Genomic DNA, 17096 nt, shown 5'->3' on the forward strand with positions numbered 1-17096 from the left:
AAGCTGGGGAGGTACATATTTTCCATGTGTAACACATACCCTAATTAAATAAATAAGGGTGTTTGTATTTTAGCTAAGCAGGGGCTTTACAGATCTTAAGCAGTTATGGCGAAGTTTGGCCGTGGAAAATGTTTTTTTCCCAATAGATGGAAGATTATATTTCTGCATGTTTCTGTAAATTTATTACCGTATATACTCGTGTATAAGCCGAGATTTTCAGCACAAAAAATGTGCTGAAAAACCTCGCCTCGGCTTATACACGAGTCAGTGATAAAAATAAATACATAAGAAGCCGCCGGGAGCCGCGATGGGGATCGGGAGCCGCGACGAACATCGGGACAACGGAGGGTGAGTATTAAGTTTATTTCTTTATCTGTATAGGGGCTGCTGTATACTACTGAGGGCAGACTGTATACTGATGGGGGCAGACTGTATACTACTGGGGTCAAGCTGTATACTACTGGGGGCTGTGCTGTGTACTACTGGGGGCAGGCTGTATACTACTGGGGGCAGGCTGTATACTACTGGGGGCAGTGCTTTATACTACTGGGGGCTGTGCTGTGTACTACTGGGGGCAGGCTGTGTACTACTGGGGGCAAGCTGTATACTACTGGGGGCAGGCTGTATACTACTGGGGGCAAGCTTTATACTACTGGGGGCAAGCTGTATACTACTGGGTGCAGGCTGTATACTACGGGGGGCAAGCTGTATACTACGGGGGGCAAGCTGTATACTACTGGGTGCAGGCTGTATACTACGGGGGGCAAGCTGTATACTACGGGGGGCAAGCTGTATACTACTGGGGGCAAGTTGTATACTACTGGGGGCAGGATGTATACTACTGGGGGCTGGCTGTATACTACATGGGGGCTGGTTGGCTGTATACTACATGGGGGCTGGCTGTATACTACACCCTCGGCTTATACTCGAGTCAATAGGTTTACCCAGTTTTCGGTGGTAAAATTAGGGGACTCGGCTTATACTCGGGTCGGCTTATACTCGAGTATATACGGTATGTTGAATACTGTTCTTCTAAATTGAATTATACGGTCTATAAAGATATGGATGTAGATAACTTGTTAAAATATAGAAGTACGTATAAAAGTTGTGGTTAAACTTTACAAAAACTTTTCAATAAAAATACAATAAAAAAAAACGTAGTACAGTATTTCTTCAGGCCATTACATCCTATTGTTACTATTGTGGGAGCTGACTATGGCCCCCTGGATCTCCTCACCTGTAATATCGTCATCGAGAATGGCCCAAGCGCTGAGATATGAGGACAGGTGGGTGTGGCCGGGCACCTCGGCCAGAGGCTCACCTCAGCACAGCTTCTGTGTAAAAATAAATACAGGCACAGACCGACAAGAAGGTGGCGCGGGACACTGGAGTTTCATTTACTTGCAAGCAAAAGATATTCACTGCGGTAGCGCATCCTCAAGGTTATCAAATAATTTTTTTTTTCTATCAATGGGGGGTATATAAAAACAATGCGTTTCAGTATTGGACCAATGCCTTTTATCAGGTTAAAACAGAGAGATGACAATAGATGTTACAACCACAATGGTGGTCAGCTTACATCAGGGGCGGACTGGGAATTTAAAGTGGCCCTGGAAAAAACTGTAAAAGTGGCCCCATTCTGTGGGCGGAGTCAAAACAAGTAGGCGTGGCCTTGTGATGTGGGTGGTGTTACTAAACTCCATGCAAACTGTTAATAGATGGTCTAAATCAACATGTACACCACAGAGAATGACACAACTTAATACTGCCATATATATACACTAAAAACATACTACAATACTTTCTCCAATAAACAAGAATGTAACTAGTATAATACTACTGCCCCTAAGTAAAATATATTGTAATACTGCCCCCTATGTACAAGAATATACCTACTATAATACTGCCTCCTATGTACAGGAATATAACTACTATAATACTGCCTCCTATGTACAGGAATATAACTACTATAATACTGCCTCCTAAATACAAGAATATACCTACTATAATACTGCCCCCTATGTACAGGAATATAACTACTATAATACTGCCCCCCTATGTACAAGAATATAACTACTATAATACTACCCCCTATGTACAAGAATATAACTACTATAATACTGCCCCCTATATACAAGAATATAGCTACTATTACTAGTAGCCATTACCCCCCAGTATATAGCCAGCCAACCCCCCAGTATACATCCAGCCCACTGTAGTATATATATATATATATATATATATATATATATATATAGCCAGCCCCCCAGTATACAGCCGGCCCTCCTAGTATATTCAGTCTGCCCAGTATACGGCCAGATTGCCCGTGCCCCAGTATATGGCCAGATTGCCCATGCCCCAGTATACGGCCAGACTGCCCCAGTATACAGCCCCTGAGCCCCTGCCCCAGCATACAGCCCCTGCCCCAGTATACAGCCCCTGAGACCCTGCCCCCAGTATACAGCCCATAGCCCCAGTATTACAGCCAGACAGCCCATAGCCCCAGTATTACAGCCAGGCAGCCCATAGCCACAGTATTACAGCCAGACAGCCCATAGCCCCAGTATTACAGCCAGACAGCCCATAGCCCCAGTATTACAGCCAGACAGCCCATAGCCCCACCATTACAGCCAGACAGCCTATAGTCCCAGTATTACAGCCAGACAGCCCATAGCCCCAGTATTACAGCCAGACAGCCCATAGCCCCAGTATTACAGCCAGACAGCCCATAGCCCCAGTATTACAGCCAGACAGCCCATAGCCCCAGTATTGCAGCCAGACAGCCCATAGCCCCAGTATTGCAGCCAGACAGCCCATAGCCCCAGTATTACAGCCCATAGTCCCAGTATACAGCCCATAGCCCCAGTATGACAACCCATAGCCCCAGTATGACAACCCATAGCATCAGTATGACAGCCCATAGCCCCAGTATGACAGCCCATAGCCCCAGTATGACAGCCCATAGCGCCAGTGTACAGCCCATAGCGCCAGTGTACAGCCCATAGCGCCAGTGTACAGCCCATAGCCCCAGTATACTGCCCATAGCCCCAGTGTACAGCCCATAGCCCCTGTGTACAGCCCATAGCCCCAGTATACAGCCCATAGCCCTAGGATACAGCCCATCACCCCAGTATACAGCCCATAGCCCCAGTATACAGCCCATAGTCCCAGTATACAGCTCATAGCCCCAGTGTACAGCCCATAGTCCCAGTGTACAGCCCATAGTCCCAGAATACAGCCTGCCCCCGCTATACAGCACCAGCCCCTGGTATACAGCCACCCCCACGCCGGTACATAAAAATAAAAACATATGAAACTCCCCTCTCCGAAGCCCCAGCGCTGCTCCCCTGCTTGATCCCAGTTGGGCCGCGGTGACAGCTCCGTACGGACCGGCGTCGCACAGACCATGACGTCAGCCGCTTGCCAGTGTCATGGTCTGTGCGACGCCAGCGCGTACGTTGTTGTCACCGCGGCCGGACTGGGATCAAGCAGAGGAGCAGCGTCGGGGCGTCGGAGAGGTGAGTTTCATGTGTTTTTATTTTTACACCGGCCCCACCAGTACAGGACCGGCCCCGGACCAGCCCTTAACCAATTGGCCCACCGGGATTTCTCCCGGTGGGTCTTATGGCCAGTCCGCCCCTGGCTTGCTTTTCCCACCACCGTTTTATAGAATTAAAGCTGAGCTCTGGTTTCCATGGGTAACTAGAACAGTTTTACCTCTGACACTTCTGATAAATATCCCCCATGGAGATTAACAAAAGAGGATTCACCAGATGGCTCTATTGCTCCAAGGGAAAAAGTTTAAAAGATAAAATGGTAATAGTGGTAAATAATATATTCAATGTTTTAAATTAACCCCTCAAAGACTTGGCCAATTTTCACCTTTTGGACAAGGCCCATGTTTTAACCCCTTCCCGCCAAGGGCCTTTTTCGTTTTTGCATTTTCATTTTATACTCCCTACCTTCAAAAATCCAAAACCTTTTTGTTTTTCCATGTAAATAGCTGTGTGAGGACTTGTTTTCTGCATAACAAATTGCATTTCATAGTGATTTAATATTTTCATTGTATTTAATATTCCATGCCATGTATTGGAAACCAGGAAAAAAAATTCGTGAAAATGGTGAAAGAACACGTTTCCACGGTAGTCTTGTGGGTTTGGAATTTATGGCTTTCACTGTGCGCCCCAAATGACATGTCTGCTTCATTCTTTGGGTTGGTGTGATCACGGGGGTACCCAATTTGTAAAGGTTTTATAATGTTTTCAGAAATTTACAAAAATTAAAACCTCCTGTACAAAAAAAAAAAAAAATTATACATTTTGCCATCTCCTGGTGCTAATAACTTTTTTATACTTCTGTGTACAGAACTGTGCGACTTTTCATGATGTTTTCAATGCTATGATTTGTAGGACTGTACAGCCTTTTTATAACTTTTTTTATATTTTTTTAAAATGGATAAAAGCGGTATTTTAGACTTTGGATGCTATTTTCCGTTACGGGGTTAAAAGCCAGGAATAACCGCTATTATTTTTACTGTTTATTTATATATACATCAATTCTAGGGTAAGGTTTTTATAGGTTTTGCATTACAAACAGAGTGAACTTTTTCAAGTCTTTATTTCTGTTAAAGGGGTTATCTGGGGTTAACTGAGGGTCAGACTGGGGAGGGCTATTTAAAAATAATAAACATGTACTTACCTCGTCCGGTGCTGCCGATGTCCCGCGGTGCGGCCCGTCTACTCTGTGCGCCAGTTTCATTACAAGGGCGCACAGGGAGCTTCCTGCCGGCCGGAAGCTCCCATCTCCCAACGCTTATAACGCTGAAAGATAGGGACGGATGGGAGGAGCCGTCCCCATTGTGGACCGGAAGCTCCCTGTGCGCGGCTTCTGTGCCCCTGTAAACAAACAGGGGCATGGATCAAACGGGCCGAGGCGCGGGTCATCGGCGGCGCCGGACGAGGTAAGTAGATGTTTATTATTTTTAAATAGCCCACCCCAGCCTGGCTCTCAGTAGCTTTTAAAACCCCGATAACCCCTTTAATGTTGATGATTATGGATTACATCCAAGAAAACCCAGAAGTCATTATATCAGCAAATTGGATTATTATACAGTCATGGCCATAAGTTTTGAGAATGACACAAATATTATATTTTCACATGATCTGTTGCCTTCTGTTTTTTATGTGTGTTTGTCAGATGTTTTTATCACATACAGAAATACAAGTGCAATCATATTATGAGAAACAAAAGATTTTATTGACAGTAAGAATGAGTTAACCCTTACGGGAATCGGCCTCTTTTGGCCTTTAGGACGCGGTCCCATTTTTCAAATCTGCCATGTATAAGTGCTTATAGGTTTGGAACAATATAAGATATCCAGGGGATTTTGAGATTGTTTTCTCGTGACACATTGCACTTCAAATTAGTTTAAAAATTTGGATGATAACTTTTGTGTTTAGTTATGAAAAAAAACTAAATTTGCCAAAAATTTTGAAAAATTCTTTATTTTCAAAGTTCTAAATTCTCTACTTTTGATGCAGATAGTCATAGCACAGAAATAAATTCATAACATACATTTCCCAAATGTCTACTTTATGTTGGCATGGTTTTTTAAGATTCCACATATTTTACTAGAATGTCATGAGGCTCAGAATTTGGGTGCCATTTTTCACATTTTTGGGAAAATCACCAAAACTAATATTTAGATGGACCTGCTCAACGTGTAATTGCCTGTGAGAGGCCTAAATAATACCTAGAATTGACCCCATTATGGAAACTTCACACCTCAATGTATGAAAAACCACTTTTAAAAAGTTTGTTAACCCTTTAGGTGTTTTATAGGGGTTAAAACAAAATGGAGGTGTGATCTACAAATTGTAGTATTTTTTGACAATAAGAATTCATTTTGGGTGGAAAATGTAACATTTGTAATGGATTAAATGAAAAAAGGTACCACAAAGTCTGATACTCAATTTCTCCTGAGTACACCGATACCCCATATGTGGTGGTAACCTGCTGTATGGGCGTACGGCCGGGTATAGGAGGGAAGGAGGCGCCATGCAGATCAGATTTGCTATGTCACATTGTACAGGCTATCATTTTTTTTTTTTTAAAGTGGACCTATAGGGGCTTATTTTTTGCCACATGCAATGCACTTTTCCGGTACATAATTTTGGGCATCTATAGCTAATTGGTGAGATTTTATTAACTCTTTATTGGTGGAGGAAATGAAAATCATCAATTTTTAGGAAAATTTTTTTGTGTGTTTATTTTTTGGCCGTTTACCATACCGTTAAAATAGTATATTATTTTTTTTCTATGGGTCTCCACGATTACGAAAATACCTCATTTATATGTTTTTTTCCCCTCCATTTTTACAGAATAAAAAGTAATTTGGCGAAAATGTTAATTTTAGCATCACTGTCATATGCATAACTTTTTTTTATTTTTTGGCTTATAAATCTGGTTAAAGACTTATTTTTGTGAAAAGGATTGTTTTTTTTAGTGGTCTTATTTAAGAGTGCGTAACTTTTTTAAATCCCTTTTTAGAGAATTTTTAAAAGGATATTAATTAAATATTATTAAATTGTTTTTTACAGCGTTCATTTTGAAGGTCCAATAACGATTCTGTTTTATTATGCAGAATGTCACAGACATAGCAATACGAAATATGTGGGGGTTTTGTGTATTTTATTCAATTTTACTGAATAAAAACTAATTTGGAGAAAATTTTGTTCATTTTAGCATCACCATCTTTTCATATGCATAACATTTTTATTTTTTGGCTGACAAATCTGGTTAAGGGCTTATTTGCGAGAAGTGTTGTTCTTTTAAGTGGTCTCATTTTAGAGTGTGTAACATTTTTGTAATCACTTTTTAGAGCATTTTTTAAAGGTATTAAAAATTATCCTTTTTCTCAACTTTTTTGCGCTTTTTTTCCTGGCGTTTACCGTGCAGGTCCAGTAACGATTCTGTTTTATTTTTTTATACAGATTGTTACGGACGTGGCAATAGTTTTTTTTGTGTTTTTATGGGAAAGTGACATTTTAGGGGCTTATATTTTTATGTATTTATTTTTTATTTATTCTAATGTGTAAACTTTAGTGTTTTTACATACTTTTACTTTTCCATACCTAGACTTGAACCAGCGATGCTCTGATCGCTGGTTCAAGTTCAATACACTGCTCTACAATACTATTTTATTGTAGAGCAGTGTAAACTGTCTGAGCATGCAGGCGCATGCTCAGACAGTTTACAGTCAGACCCGGAAGGGGTCTGATTGCCAAGGAGATCAGGCAGTCCTGGGGCACTCGGCAGTCCTCGGGGCTGCCCAGAAGTGGATCGAATCTCCCGGTAAGCGGCACGGGGGATCCAATCCATAGCGGGAACACTCTTAAACGCCACGGTCATGCTTGGCTGCGGCGTGTAAGGGGTTAACACCCGCGATCAGAGCCGGGTCCGATCGGGGGTGTTAGCGCGCAGTGTCAGCTGTGATAGACAGCTGACAGCCGCTTCTTGAGCCAGTGCCAGAAGTAGGATGTTATAGCACGTCCCCGTGCGCTAAGTATCTAGCCGCAGGGACGTACTATAACGTCCTGGTGCGCCTAGGGGTTAAAGTGTCCAGTGGTGTGATTCTTACTTAATCATGACAGATTGATCTCCAGCCCTGTCCTCATCAATAGCCACACCCTTGTTTATGGAGCAATCACTGAAACGATGTTAGCTGCTCCTTTTAAGGCAGGCCTGCAATGAAGTTGAAATGTGTTTTGAGGGAAAAAGTTCATTTTCTTGGCAAATATTGACTTTGCAATTAATTGCTGTTAATCTGATCACTCTTTATAACATTCTGGAGTATATGCAAATTGCCATTATAAAACGTGATGCAGTAGACTTTGTAAAAATTAACATTTGTATCATTCTCAAAACTTATGGCATGACTGTATACGGGGGGGGGGGGGCATGGGCTGGCACCAATACATTTTCCGCCCTTGGCTTATACTCGAGTCAATAGGTTTTCCCAGTTTTTTGTGCTAAAATAAGGTGCCTCGTCTTATATTCTGGTCGGCTTATACTCGAGTATATGCTGTATCTTGATTATTTATGTGCAACAATTTCTTTACTATCCTTCTCAGTTTAGTCTTTTGTTGCACTAACTTGTCTTGTGGCTGTGCTGATTTCTCTTGGATCCATAGAGTTGTAAACAAGAGAAGGACTGAAAGAAGGGAGGGGCTACTGCTCTCTACTCACATAGGAGGAAGGAGGTGGAGATCATTTGACTGTGCTCTCCGTGTGTAGGAGTGATGGAAATTATGGCTCTTCTTAGTGACCTGACTCATAAGGCTCAGCTCACTAAGAAGAGTTGACACTTCTGGATTCTGAAAGGCTCCCTATTACATGTATAATAGGGAGCCACAGTCCAGCCAGTCACCCCACTCCACACCACTCTTAGCCCAATTGTATCGGTTTAAAGAGGACGTGGTGAGCCAGTTAGGGGCAGGGTTAACTGAGCCTTCGGCTCACTGCAGGGAGCGAACTCCCGTTGTTCACGTAAAAGAGACAGCTCTTAGAGCCGACTTGTTCATGAATGACACATCACCAGGTCCAAATTAAGGTTGGTGGGGGTCCCTGGGCGCAAAATCAGGTGGTGGTCCATTGAATGTAGTCCAGTCAGGGAACAGCAATCGCTATTGTGGGAGATTTGGCCCAGTAGAGTCTGAGGTAGCGGGGTGCTGTGATGCTGTTCAAGACAGTGACACCAAGGTACAGTCCAAAACAGGTCTCGCCTGCGTTTATTGCAGCAGCAAAATAAAACAGCCTTTACATTCAGGCATTAAACAAACAAAATCCTACCCGTCAGGGTGCTAACTAAACAGAGTTTCTCTAACTCACCACTAGTACATAAAATAAGTCGCTGCTCCAGGCACAGAGGTCAGGGCTGTGTGCTCTCCAGCCTCCTTTCAGAGAGAACACACTTTTAGCTCTGCTCAGCGGCTTTATGCAGACTGATTAGGCTGCTCCCACCACCTGTGTCCAAGGTGCTGGACAACACAACCTCAGCACTCAGGCCTTGCATAATAGGAAAACCTAGGGGAAACATACCGCCCATCCACAGTTAACCCCTTCAGTGTCTCACATACCCTCCCCCTCTGTTTGACCCTGTGGGGGCGAACACTTTTGGCCATCAGACAGTGGGTACGAGACAGGGCATCAGCATTCCCATGCAGCTTTCCTGCTCGATGTTCTACCGTGAGCTTTCGTGTAAACTGTCGCCCTATCAAGTAATACCTCAGGGATTCCAGAGCCCATTTAATCGCCAAGCACTCCCTCTCAACTATACTGTAGTTCTTCTCAGGAGGTGTGAGCTTGCGGCTCAGGAATGTCACGGGATGTTCCTCACCCTCCACTACTTGGGACAGGACAGCCCCTAAGCCCACGTCAGAAGCGTCAGTCTGCACAATAAAGGTCTTGGTGAAGTTAGGGGTGATCAGTACCGGTCCCTCACACAAAACCGTCTTAAGTCGCTGAAACGCCCCCTCAGCCTCTTCACTCCATTTTACCATTACCGACCCGCTACCCTTGGTCAGGTCAGTCAGGGGTGCCGCTATTGTCGCAAAATCGGGAATAAATCGGCGATAATAGCCCACTATGCCTAGGAAAGCCCGCACTTGCTTCTTGCTCACAGGTCGTGGCCACTGCTGTATCGCCTCCACTTTATTTACTTGGGGTTTGATGACACCTCGCCCAATACGGTACCCCAGGTAACGGGCTTCTTCCAGACCAAGCGCACATTTTTGGGGGTTCGCTGTCAACCCTGCTGCCCTCAGGGAGTCTACCACTGCTTGTACCTTGGCTAGATGACTCTCCCCAATCGTTACTATAGACTATGATGTCATCCAGGTAAGCCGAGGCATCTCTCCGGTGAGGTTTTAGCACGAGATCCATTAACCTCTGGAATGTGGCGGGAGCCCCATGTAGCCCAAAGGGGAGTACCACATACTGAAATAGCCCATCAGGAGTAACAAAAGCTGTCTTCTCTCTAGCCCTGTCAGTAAGGGGTACCTGCCAATACCCTTTTGTCGGGTCAACGGTGGAGAAGAACCTAGCCTGTCCAAGTCGTTCTATCAACTCGTCAACTCTAGGCATAGGGTAAGAATCAAATTTGGATACCTCGTTCAACTTCCTAAAGTCATTGCAGAACCGTAGGGAACCATCAGGCTTTGGAATCAACACAATAGGACTCGACCAGTCACTTTTAGACTCCTCGATAACCCCCAGGTCTAACATCTGCCTGACTTCTTCGGTTATGGCTTGCCGGCGCGCTTCAGGGACCCGGTAGGGTTTTTGGTGTACCCGGATGTGGGGTTCGGTTATGATGTCATGCTTGATGACTGAAGTACGACCCGGTAACTTAGAGAACACATCAACGTTTCGGAGCACAAACTCCTTCGCTTCCTGAATCTGGGCCCTGGAGAGGGACTCCGAGATCCGTACTTCAGGCACCTTGGCATCGGGCACACCTACCTCGGGTGTCACCTTCTTGACGCTTTTTCTACTCCCACGGCTATCAGGGACTCTCTTTCCCTCCATGGCTTTAGGAGGTTCACGTGGTATATCTGTTCAGGTTTCCTCCTCCCCGGCTGATATACCTTGTAGTTTACCTCCCCTACTTTCTCCATGACCTCATATGGACCTTGCCATTTTGCCAAGAACTTACTCTCTACGGTGGGCACAAGAACTAACACTCTGTCGCCTGGGTTAAAGGTCCTGAGTCTGGCTGATCTATTGTAGACCCTAGACTGGGCCTCTTGTGCCCTTGTCATGTGCTCCTTTACAAGGGGCATTACTGCCGCTATGCGGTCCTGCATAAGTGAGACGTGTTCAATCACACTACGGTGGGGGGTCCTTTCCTGTTCCCAGGTCTCCTTAGCTACGTCCAGGAGTCCACGCGGGGAACGGCCATATAATAGCTCAAAGGGTGAGAAACCTGTGGAAGACTGGGGTACCTCACGTATGGCAAACATCAGATAAGGCAACAAACAATCCCAGTCCTTCCCATCTTTGCTGACCACCCTCTTTAGCATCCCCTTCAAAGTCTTGTTAAACCTCTCGACCAGGCCATCTGTCTGGGGGTGATATACAGAGGTGCGGAGCTGTTTAACCTGCAGTAATTTACACATCTCCTTCATTACTCTAGACATGAATGGAGTACCCTGGTCAGTCAAGATTTCCTTGGGGAGGCCTGTGCGGGAGAATACCTGGAATAGCTCCCTAGCAATGTTTTTGGAGGAGGTGTTCCTTAATGGAATCGCCTCTGGATACCGCGTAGCGTAGTCCAGGATAACCAGGATGTACTGGTGCCCCCTTGTGGATTTGACTATGGGGCCAACCAAATCCATTGCAATCCGTTCAAACGGCACCTCTATGATTGGTAATGGGAGCAGAGGACTCCTGAAGTGGGACACCGGGGCAGTAAGTTGACACTCAGGGCAGGAGCTACAATACTGGTTTAATTCCTCCCACAACCCGGGCCAGAAAAATCTCTGCAGGATCCTCTCTCGGGTCTTCTCAGCACCTAAGTGCCCTCCCAGCACACGTTTGTGTGCCAAATCTAGCACCAGCCTACGGTGAGATTGGGGTACTACAAGTAGCTCAACCTCCTCACCCCGTATCTGGTCAACCCTGTACAACAGTTCCCCAACAATCACCATTCGGGGGTATATTTTGTCAGCCCCTGGTATTTGGAGTACCCCATTTATCACTTTAACATTCTCCCGTGCTTTAAATAAGGTAGGGTCCTGTAGCTGTTCAGCCCCAAAATTTTCACGGGAAATCTCAAGGTCCGGCATGTCGGCCCCCTCCTCGTGACCCTCGACCTCACCAGCTAGGACCTCTAGGGGAGAGAATTCATCACCTGGGGTCACCCCTACTGCTGGTGTGGGTACATTGGCCTCGAAGGGTTCAGGGGCCAAGGCCGGGCATATCCGATGTCCATTATCTGTAATAGCACCTGAGGTGGGTCTTCGTCTCCAGAGGTCCCAAAACACCGGTAAGTCTCTGCCGATAATAGCCTCATGAAACAGGGACCCCACCACCCCCACTTCATGGGTGACAGTACCACAAGGTGTATGTAGGTTGATGACGGCAGTGGGATATTCGCGAGTGTCCCCATGTATACATAACACTCCCACTTTACGCCCACTGTACAGTCCAGGATCAACCAAAGTTCCCCGCACCAGGGTAACCAGACTCCCTGAGTCTAGCAAGGCTTCCACCGTGTGACCACCGATTGTGACCATACACACTTGGGGTTCTGCATCCGTGACTGACTCGGCAGCCAGAACCGGCCGGGCAAACAGTGACATTCGCCGGGTCTGGTTGCAGTCCATTGGCTCCACTGACAGGGGACAGTTGGCAGCAATATGGCCCATTTCATGGCATCGCCAGCACAGGATACGGCTATGACCTCTGTCACGAGCCTCACTGGGTTTCTGTGTATCCAAGCCCCCCAGTGTACCCTCTCCCAACCTGACCTGTTTCCCTTTTTCTGCAGTAGCAGTCTTACCAGATGGTTTAATGGCCTTGTCACTGGCACTGCTTCGTGTGGGAGAGATAAGTAGAAGATCCTCCGTAGCCCGATATCTCTCTACTAGGGACACGAGTTCCTCAGCATTTGTGGGACCGGCCTGTCCAACCCACCGCTGGAGCCGAGAGGGCAGAGAACGGGTGAACTTGTCAAGAACCACTCTCTCGACCATCTGTGCTGGGGTGAAGTCCTCGGGTTGTAGCCACTTCCGGACAAGATGGATCAGTTCATGCATTTGGGAGCACGGGGGTAGTTTTTCAGAGTATGCCCACTGGTGGGCCCGGCTGGAACGAACTTGAACGGTGACCCCAAGACGAGCCAGAATCTCCGCCTTTAGCTGGGGGTACTCACGGGCCTCCGTTTCACTCAGGTCGTAGTACGCCTTCTGCGATTCGCCTGTCAGGAACGGCGCCAGGACATCTGCCCACTGCTCAGCTGGTAACTCCTCTCGCTCAGCTACTCGCTCGAACACAGTGAGATACGCCTCCTCGTCGTCGGTCGCCGTCATCTTTTGTAAAGCCTTCTGCACTGCAGCCCGTGCGGAATGCTGGACAACCGGGTACCCTTGCAAACCAGTATGGGACCCCTCAGTAGTCGTCGCTTGCGGTGCTGCCATAATGCCAGAAAACGTTTCCATCATCAGCTGGAACATGGCTCGGGACTCTTCCTGCTGTTGCTGGAGCATGGCTTGCTGCTGTCGGGACCTCTCCTCCTGCTGCTGGAGCATGGCTTGCTGCAGCTGTCGATTAGCCTGGGACTCTTCCTGCTGCTGCAGCCGATTAGCTCTGGCCTCCTCCTGCTGCTGCCGATTAGCTCTGGCCTCCTCCTGCTGCTGCTGCCGATTAGCTCTGGCCTCCTCTTGCAGGTATTTAATAAAGTCCTCCATCTTGGCTTTATCCTGCAATTTGCCTGCTGCTTTCACCCAGGCCATGCAATGTTGCAGGATGTAGCAAGCCTTTCAGGTGTGTGTCTTTTGAACTGCCCGCAATCCAAAGCACCATATGTGGGAGATTTGGCCCAGTAGAGTCTGAGGTAGCGGGGTGCTATGATGCTGTTCAAGACAGTGACACCAAGGTACAGTCCAAAACAGGTCTCGCCTGCATTTATTGCAGCAGCAAAATAAAACAGCCTTTACATTCAGGCATTAAACAAACAAAATCCTACCCGTCAGGGTGCTAACTAAACAGAGTTTCTCTAACTCACCACTAGTACATAAAATAAGTCGCTGCTCCAGGCACAGAGGTCAGGGCTGTGTGCTCTCCAGCCTCCTTTCAGAGAGAACACACTTTTAGCTCTGCTCAGCGGCTTTATGCAGACTGATTAGGCTGCTCCCACCACCTGTGTCCAAGGTGCTGGACAACACAACCTCAGCACTCAGGCCTTGCATAATAGGAAAACCTAGGGGAAACATACCGCCCATCCACAGTTAACCCCTTCAGTGTCTCATACTATATACTGCTCCCCAGCAATCACTGTATACAGCTCCACCAGCAACCACTTTATAAAGCTCCCCCAGCAACCACTATATACAGCTCCCCTAGCAATCCCTATATACAGCTCCTCCAGCAATCACTCTATACAGCTCGCAATAATCACTATATACTTCTAAACGTTAAATCCCACGTGTTGTCCAAATCCGTCGGGTTGTCCGACGGCCTGCCCCCGATTTCTGTCGCGTGCAATTTGGTGCAGATGTGCCAAAATCCAATCACGTGCGCCAAAATCCCGGGGCAATTCGGCACAATACGGAAATCGTCGGGAAACCCGACGGAAATGCGTCCGACAGTCCCTTAGTAAATGAGCCCCACTATGGGTATCATTTTGTTTCTCACAAAAGTGTAACTACAATGTTGTAATGATTTTTCTTAACTGTCATGTCATTTTCCCTTTAAAAACAATGATAATCTATTTGATAACAGAGCAAAGAGTGTCTGACAAGATATCTAAAACAGTGATAACAGCTTGATAAACATTGCTTGAGAAGATATCTATTTTTTGTCATATTGTTGCTTCCGTTAGAGACAGCACTTTACATTTTACATCCACATAAAAAGTTTAGTAAATTTTTTTCAGATTTTCCTCACAATGCTTTTTTTTTACATCTTGTAACCTCTATTGGATGCAGCCAGTTTTACACCTTAGGGTGATGGCACACCTGGCGTTTGACCGCGTTTTTGGCTCGTTGTTAAGCAGTCCGTCAAAAAATGCATGCGTCAAAAAACTTTGACCAGTTTCAATCAAGATAATTGGTCAAACCTGTTTTGACGGACTGTTTAAAAACGGGCCAAAAACGCCACGTGTGCCATCACCCTCGTGTGCCATCACCCACGTGTGCCATCACCACAGCATTTTCAAGCTTTTAAAATGTTGCCTCCTATTTTTCACAGATCATCAAAATTACAGTCTATGAGTGATCCATGAAAAATGGGTCTGTCTGTTAAAATGATGGCCGTGGGCACTAATCCATTAAAAGGTGTTCTATTTAGTGCAGTCGTGTTCCGTCCATTCAAAAGAGATGTACATCATGTCCATCTACCTTGACCCCTTTCTTTAGGAATGTATGTGGTAGTCTACTGGTGAGGCCCAGATCACCTGCATTGGAGGTTTCCATCATGTTTTTATGTTATTGAAGAGCATAACAGGAGCTAAATACTGAAGGTGAATGGAAACTTCTTCAGTTCACCATAGGGTTGACTACTGCAAGAGTAGCTTGCTTTATGCTTCCAGTTTTTAAAGAGGAAGAAAATTACGCTGGCTGATTCAATTTAAATAATGGAGGGGCATAGCAGGAACCTTTGAATACTGATGTAAATTTAGCCTAAGCCAATTGGCAGGAAGATGTTCTTTATCATTTGCCAGCCATGCACACGCCTTGGTTGGGGTGTTTTTCCTGCTGCACTTGCATTTTCCTACATGACTCAATTACCATATTGAGGTTGTAAACAGGTGATCAGCTGGGTTACGCAGCTCCATATGGGTGTGACCCAGTCATCACGCGTCATCCACATTTAGAATAAATTGCATGTCTTATCATTCAGTATTATCCATGACTAAGGACGTATGTAGCGTCTGAAACTCGTTGGACGATTTTGATGTACATGTCCACTTTTTAAACTTGCCATGTAAAAAGAAAAGATGTTTTAACTAACACCAAGCCTTCGGTGCATTTGAGCTGGACTATGTTTGTATATGCTCAGTAAATCTCAGCTGGACGGAGGATCCACGCTCTCCCTGCACAGCGTCTCTCACGTGGTGAAAGCTGAACACAATCTAGCAAGATGTTATTTATACAGTATGGAATTTTGACATTCCATTTATATTTTCACCCTCACTGACCTGTCTAGGACATCAGTGGTCTTCAGAAATGTATTTCCACTTGCTGGACATAAGCCAATTGCTCTTAAACCTGTCAAAATGCCACACAACAGTTTAGAGAAGATATGACATTCGGAATGTTTTAGACTGTTTGGCCTCAAGGTGTGAAAGAGACCTTCTATACTACATTCGGTATTAACAAACATTGAAAAGATCAATATCTCAATAGTTATAGAGCAATAGTTTGCATGTATTGGGAATGAAAATATTCTTGGCTGGATTAATGGGTAGGCACCTGGGATACGGTCCCTAAGGGCCCCAATCACCTACCTACGAGAGGAGGCCTCTACTATCCACTCCCTTCATCCAGCAGGCTCCACTAGCAGGAGGGAGATAACAAAGAGAGGGAGGGGAGATTCAGTGTGGATGTAGCTCATGGGTGTCAACCACAAGACCACAAATCTGTACATGTCACATGCTAGGTCTGTAAGGCACCATCACACAGGGAAACAAACAACACACTACAGCTAATCATTAATGGGCCACCACAGAACCCCAGGACAGGACGCTCAAGGAACGATGGCAATCTCATGGCCTAACAGACCCCTCCTGTTAATAGGTAGCAGTTCCATATTGCAAAAAATTCCACCACTGTCTTCCTACTTCAGCTAGTGTACCACACACTGCCACTGCTTTCTCATCAATCTGGACTACTATGGAGCAGGCGCTGTGACTGGACTACTATGGAGCAGGCGCTGTGACTGGACTACTATGGAGCAGGCGCTGTGACTGGACTACTATGGAGCAGGCGCTGTGACTGGACTACTATGGAGCAGGCGCTGTGACTGGACTACTATGGAGCAGGCGCTGTGACTGGGCTACTATGGAGCAGGCGCTGTGACTGGGCTACTATGGAGCAGGCGCTGTGACTGGGCTACTATGGAGCAGGCGCTGTGACTGGACTACTATGGAGCAGGCGCTGTGACTGGACTACTATGGAGCAGGCGCTGTGACTGGGCTACTATGGAGCAGGCGCTGTGACTGGACTACTATGGAGCAGGCGCTGGGACTGGACTACTATGGAGCAGGGCTGTGACTGGACTACTATGAAACAGGCGCTGTGACTGGAGTACTATGGAGCAGGCGCTGTGACTGGAGTACTATGGAGCAGGCGCTGTGACTGGAGTACTATGGAGCA

General features: G+C 46.1%; 1 protein-coding gene across 1 annotated transcript in view; it reads right to left on the minus strand.

Moving 5' to 3' along the window:
* SHOC1 (shortage in chiasmata 1) overlaps positions 1 to 17096 on the minus strand; it is a 123345-nt gene that overhangs the window by 39571 nt on the left and 66678 nt on the right. Inside the window, exon 19 of the mRNA XM_072154740.1 lies at positions 15920 to 15989. Coding sequence (XP_072010841.1) covers positions 15920 to 15989 — 70 coding nt within the window. The remainder of the gene's footprint in view (positions 1 to 15919; positions 15990 to 17096) is intronic.

This window comes from Engystomops pustulosus, chromosome 1 (genome assembly GCF_040894005.1).
Source record: "Engystomops pustulosus chromosome 1, aEngPut4.maternal, whole genome shotgun sequence".
Classification (NCBI taxonomy): Eukaryota; Metazoa; Chordata; class Amphibia; order Anura; family Leptodactylidae; genus Engystomops; species Engystomops pustulosus.